This window comes from Vicugna pacos, chromosome 28 (genome assembly GCF_048564905.1).
Source record: "Vicugna pacos chromosome 28, VicPac4, whole genome shotgun sequence".
Taxonomy (NCBI): domain Eukaryota; kingdom Metazoa; phylum Chordata; class Mammalia; order Artiodactyla; family Camelidae; genus Vicugna; species Vicugna pacos.
Window position 1 is genome coordinate 11514851 of NC_133014.1, and position 6651 is coordinate 11521501.

Genomic DNA, 6651 nt, shown 5'->3' on the forward strand with positions numbered 1-6651 from the left:
CGGATCTAGGTACTGAGGTCAGAGCAGTCAGGTTCACATGGTATTGGGTGGAGGTCAGGGAATAAACAAAGAGTCTTCATTTCTAAATCTTTCTACGTTTTAAGGTAGAAACTTACATAATTGATTTTAAAACTTGTTTTACTGTTTAAAATAAGAGACAATTCTGTATTTCTCTCTAAACATTGCTTTTGCAACGCTTCACAAATGCTGACATTTGGTGCTTGTAACATCCTTCAGGTTCAAATGTTTTCTAATGTTCCCTTTCTGCTTGACTTGCTATTTAAAATTCTACTGCTGGATTTTCAAATATTCAGAGAGTTTTTTCAGATATCTTTTGTTTTTTTTAAACCTCGTTTGACTGCATTGTGGCCAGGTAACATCTCCTTGAGAAGAACGGTACTGAAACTTTATTGAATACTCCAGCATATTTTCCATTTTGGTAAGTGCTCTATTGTCACTTAAAAAGGATGTGCTTTATTTGTTTGTGGGAGTGTTGCTTCACAAAGTCTATTTGGTCCGGATGGGTGGTAATACTATTCAGATCATTTATACCATTACTGTTTCATTCAGTGTCTTTCAGGCTTACATTTTTCTCTCTCAGTTGACACTTTGACTACATCTTTACTGATTAATTAATTTCCTGATTTTTTTTTCCCCTAGCGGTTGTTGTAGTGCAGTGTTTTCATTCCAGGGAAATGTTTGCTCCTTCTACCCTGGGGATATTTGACAATGTCTGGATTCTTCAGACCATTTAATTGTTAGAGATTTATTTCCAATTACAACCAGGACCACAGAGGGAGCTGTGGGTAAGCTGATTTTTCTCAGGCTTCAGCCACTGAATTTGTGGTTTTGAGTTGACTCTGGATTTTATATTATGAAAGCCCTGGGAAAAATTTCTTAAAACCTTGCAAATCTCAGACAATTTTTTTCAAAATCTTTAGACCTCCCCTCCCTACTGCTTCCTCCCAGGACTCCAATTATACACATAATAGACTGTGTGAAATTTTCACACAGGTCATGGATGCTCTATGGATTTCGGGTATTTTTTCAATATTTTCCCCATTGTGCACAATTGTGGATATTTTCTATTGCTCAAGTCACTAATCTTTTCTTCAACAATATCTAGAATCGTGACTTGAAACACTTGGACTGTACTGGGTCTTGCTTTCAAGCTTTCCTAGGAAAGCCCAGAAGAGCATCTGGAAGGGGATAATTTTGCCCTTCTCTGAAACAAAGCCTTTCTGAGGACACAACTGACGCACCGTGAATTCTGAGATTCTTTTGCCCTGGCTGGTGGAAGCAAGTAATCTTGTTTCCATGTAAGCTCTGCAGTTTTTTCCTCTTAGAAGTTCAGAGAATATTTTCTACGACCTCAGAAGATTTTTCACATGTGTTATCAGTCAGTACATTGTGGAGTATTGAGGAGAAACTGTAGTTATCCTGGGTTCCGTCTCTGTGCTGATGATTTATCTCACTAAGGGCATCAGGGAATCAGATCAGAGGAAGACATTTTGGCCTCAGTGATAGCCCCCGATGGGAAATACAGACATCTTATCAAATTTCTTGCAGTATCTTGAAATAGATCACACCAGTAGAAAGTGTCTTAGATGGAAATGTAGCAAGAAAACCTCGTTATGAACATTGAAAAGAGCGAAAGAACACTCTACCAAAAGGATGGTAGACTGATTCAGTCCTGTGGCCTCCAGAGAGAAGCATGCTGTCTGCGGGCAGGTTTGCACAGCGCCGCTCAGACGGGGGAGACGCTGCACCCGGGCTGTGTTATGGAGCTTGGTCGGCCTTGCAGCTGTGCCCAACTCGGCCCCGGCCCCTGCTGATTTGCATGTCAGAGGAGACTTCATCAACTGTCTGGTTATATCTTGGGCAAGACTCAATCCCAGGCAGGACACAGAGGGAACATGCAGGCCCCCGCTCAGCTCCTCGGCCTCCTGCTGCTCTGGCTCCCGGGTAAGGACGGAGACGCTGGGACTTACTCAGCCCTGGGTGCTCAGTGCTGTCTGGCCCTTGAGGGAAGTCCTCTTATCACATTAGCAATAATAGGGATATTTGTTTTCTATGTTTCCCATCTCAGGTGCCAGGTGTGCTACTCAGATGACCCAGTCTTCCTCCTCCCTGTCTGCATCTCTGGGAGACAGAGTCACCATCACCTGCCAGGCCAGTCAGAGCATCAGCAATGAGTTATCCTGGCATCAGCAGAAACCAGGGCAAACTCCTAAGCTCCTGATCTATGGTGCATCCAGACTGCAAACCGGGGTCCCTTCCAGGTTCAGTGGCAGTGGATCAGGGACAAGTTTCACCCTCACCATCAGCGGCCTGGAGGCTGAAGATGCCGGGACTTACTACTGTCAGCAGTATTACAGTGCACCTCCCACAGTGTTACAGGCCAGAGCAAAAGCCACCCGGGGAGGCCGACGTGTGAGGCTGGGCTGCCCCAGCAGCTGCTCCTGACGCCTCCATCTGCTGAGCGCCTTTCTCTGCTGCACCCACTTTGTCAAGGTCACTGGAAGGCTTCGGTAGAAGTGACAGGGAGGTCCCTCGCACCCTAACGCCCTTTGCCCCTCCTCAGTGCCAGCTGCACAGACATGACAGTGCCTCTTCTGCTTTTATAAAGGACGGATGATTACGTCTAAGAAGTCTAGCTTACGGTACCAGTCAGGGTTCACACAGCAAAAGAAAAGACATTCTATACAGTCCAAGCAGGGATTTTTTTAAATTACATGAAATGTGGGTCTAAACTACAACCTTTTAAGTTCTGGGGAGTGTGATACTGAGAGAATCGGTGCTAGACCTCAGTGACTCTCTGGGCCCCACCGAGGCCAGGACACGTTTTCCGCCGGGCAGAGGCTGCCTAACACGGTCCTGTCGATGACGCCCAGGGCCCGGGCGTGGATGTTGCAAGTGGCCGGCAGCACCCCAGGGGGTTCTCAAGTTCTTGCGTATGTCCATGCTTCTCTCAACAGGTCCTGATACACATGGAGTCTTGCTCTTGTGACCTCCCAGTCACATTGGAGGGCCCATCATTGAACAACTCTCCCAGAACCCATAAAGAAAAAAGCGGTTTTTTAAATGTACTTCCACAGGATAGAAAGTCCAGAAATAAACCCAGGCACTTATGGTCAATTAACCTACGATGAAGGAGGCAAGAATATACAATGGAGACAAGACCATCTTTTCAGTAAGGGCTTCTAGGAAAACTGGACAGCTAGTAAAAGAATGAAGGCAAAGCATTCTCTAACCACGTACGAAAATAAACTCGAAATGAATAAAAGCTCTAAGTGTAGGACCAGATACTATAAAACTCCTAAAGGAAAACACAGGCAGGACACTCTTTGATATAAATCTCAGCAGTATTTTCCTGGGTCCATCTCGTAGAGTAATGGAAATAAAAGCAAAAATAAACAAATGGGACCTAATTAAGCTTAAAAGCTTTTGCACAGCAAAGGAAACCATCAACAAAATGAAAAGACAACCTACAGACTGCAAGGAAATATTTGTAAAGGAAGCAACCATCAAGGGACTTATTTCCAAAGTGCACAGCAGCTCACACAGCTTAATATCAAAAACCAACCAAACAGACTCATAACCCAATCAAAAACTGGGCAGAAGATCTAAATAGATATTTTTTCAAGAAGACATCTGGGTGTCCTAAAGCACAAGAAGATGCTTAATATTGCTAATTATTCGAGAAATGCGAATCAAAACTACAATCAGAATGGCTGAGGTCAAAAAGCCTACAAATGATAAATGCTGGAGAGGATGTGGAGGAGGAGGAGCCCTCCCGTGGTGGGAATGGAAATTGGTGCAGCCGCTACGGAGGACAGGATGGAGGTTCCCTAAAAAACTGAAAGTCGACTTACTATATGATCCAGCAAACCAAGTCTTTGGCTCAAATCCAGAGACAACTGTAATGAGAAAGACACATGCGCCCATGTTCGTAGAGCACTATGTACAACAGCCAAGACATGGGAGCAGCCTGAGTGTCCATCAACAGATGACTGGATAAAGAAGTCTGCGGTGTATATATGGATAAGAAGTATATGACATATAAATATATGTATTCATTCTAAGTGGCAGGAGGTTCAAGGTACAGTTCCTGGTTCTTTACCGTGAGCAGCATGTGTCAGCATGTCTCAGACGTCTGGACCCCTGCCACAGTCACTGATTGGAAGTCCAGGAATTTCTGTGGGATTTACAGCCCGTCCTCTGGAGCACGTATATTTCTACAAGTCGTCTAGAGTCCCTGCAATTCCTGGTCCGTCAGGCTAATGGCCACGATGGCATCAATCCAGCCTCGCATTATGTGACGCACTGTGAAATGTCCACACACTCAGAGTTTCTTCAGCCTCTACTGTGACAGAGACCAGAGCGTTACCACTGTCCTGGGCCAAGACTGAGGACGTGAGCTGCTTTTTGTTCTGGGTGAATGTAAACTGTACCAGAGACTGCATTAGTTGGTGTGTCTTTACAGCTCAGTTCTGCACATGACCGAGCGTGGACAAACCATTTCAAAATAATGAATACAACGATTCGACTGTGAAATATGATACCGTCTAGTGATCAGTGATCCGCTGTGCAGCGTAGTGCCTGCAGCTAACGGTGCCATATTACGAACTTCAATATTTGTTAAGAGGGTAGATTTTACTATTATCAAACAAAAAAGGAATATATCAAATAAAATTAAAGATCCAAGCAACAACAATAACAAAGTGCCCAATGGGATGTGAGGCATCTTTGGAAGCAGGACAACATGTCTAACACACTGAGGAGATGACTTCATGGGTGTCTGCATATGAGCAAGCTCATCAAACTGTAAACACCAAACGCGCGCAGTTTATTGTACATCTAGGTGTAAAAAAAAACACATGCCCACCTTTCTTGACTCTAGATCACCAGCAGGGGGAGACAGGACACACTCAGAGAAGGGACCGGAGCCCCAGCTCTCCTGACAAATATCTGAGGATTTAAACCCACATGAAATGTCCATAATTTGCATATATCCTTCCTCTCACATCTGAAGTGACCCTGCTTCTCAGAATCTTATAAGAAGCTCCTTGTCTTGAGATGTGGTCTGAGCGGCAGAGACAAGTCAACAGCAGCAAGACGGTGTTTCCATCCCAGCTCTGGGGCTGCTGCTCCTCTGGGTTCCAGGTGAGAATGTCGGGACAAAGATAAAAGTGGGGACATTATTTCCATGACTGATTTGCTTTCTTTACCACTTGAAGTAGGCTTACTGATTAAGTAAGAATTTTAAAAAAAAATATTCTTCCCCATCTAACTAGGTGAACAGCGACTTCCACATACATAAGTTGTGTCCTGTTAATGTTTCCCGTGTGCTTTCAGGCTCCAGTGGGGCGACCATGCTGACCCAGTCCCCAGCCCTCCTGTCTAAGGCTCCAGGGGACAAAGCCACCATCACCTGCCGGGCCAGCCAGAGCATCAGCACCAGCTTACACTGGTACCAGCAGAAACCAAATCAGCCTCCCAAGCTCCTTATACAGCACGCTTCCCAGACCATCTCAGGGGTCCCCACCCGGTTCAGTGGCAGCGGATCTGGGACAGATTTCACCCTCACCATCAGCAGCCTGGAAGCTGAAGACGCTGCAAAGTGTTACTGTCAGCAGAGCTACAGTTATTCTCCCACAGTGCTACAACCTAGAGCAAAAATGTGCTCAGCCTGAGTGAACAGAAAACTAGGCAGGTCCGTGTAGCTCTGACCCCTGCAGCTGGGGCGACACCCTGCCCTGCACCCTAAGTGCGGCTCACCCCCCCGAGGCTGATGCCCAACACGTCTGCTCCTGACTTGGTTTCACCTTCACCCACAGTAATTTGTCCCGTTAGATGAAAAAATTTGAAGATCGCTCTCTTTTCATCTGTCCACATGCCTACATAAATTATTCTTTCCAAGCTGGTAAAACAATTTTTTTTATCCCTTCTTCGTGGGCTACCGTTATTCATTTGGGTCAAAAGGGAATTAAATGGGGAAGATCCTGAAATAACCAGGATAGGGCTTGAAACGTAAATGATGGGAGAGCCCAGGGATTCAGGTTTTGTGTATCCTGGGTCAGAGGAGAGACAGATAAGGCCAGTGAGGAGGCAGACCCTGAAGCCTGGATATTTGTCAAGTCAGATGAGCATTAAGATTCACTTGACAAGTGGAGCATTTTGACTGAGAATCCAGAAGGCACTAGACAGTGAGCTCCGCACATATGAAAACGGGTCCACGGGCAACAGGACTATAGGCAGCTAGCTGGCTCTCGGGGAAAGCAGACTCTCCCAGAGAGGATGCTTAGTTGGAACAAGGGGAGGAATCTGAGCCCCTTGTTGTAAATATTGGGAGCACTCGAGGGCTCCCGGCCTGGGGAGGTTAAAATCAAGAATCCCCAATTTCCCCATTTAGATTCTTTTCCGCAAAGATTGCATGTATCAAGTCAGTGAACAAGTGAGAAGGTAGCTTCATCCTCAGTTTGCCTGCGTTAAACACTGTCATTTCCTTGAAGATGAAGTTTTTATCCAAGTTTGTTTGTTTTCCTGGTCAGCGTTACATCAGACTGAGTGAGCTACATGCCTGTTGTTAATGTTTGGAGATGTTCGTGTTTTCTTCCCACTTAGAAGCCAGTGGGGACACTGTGTGGA

General features: G+C 45.5%; 1 protein-coding gene across 1 annotated transcript; it reads left to right on the top strand.

Annotated features, from left to right (window-relative positions):
- The first annotated feature begins 1916 nt into the window (after positions 1–1916).
- LOC116285887 (uncharacterized) lies at positions 1917–5696 on the top strand. Its single transcript, XM_072951586.1, has 5 exons — positions 1917–1965; positions 2090–2377; positions 3125–3193; positions 5098–5166; positions 5359–5696. The coding sequence occupies exons 1-5, from the start codon at positions 1917–1919 to the stop codon at positions 5694–5696; spliced, it is 813 nt and encodes a 270-aa protein (XP_072807687.1).
- Positions 5697–6651: the final 955 nt, after the last annotated feature.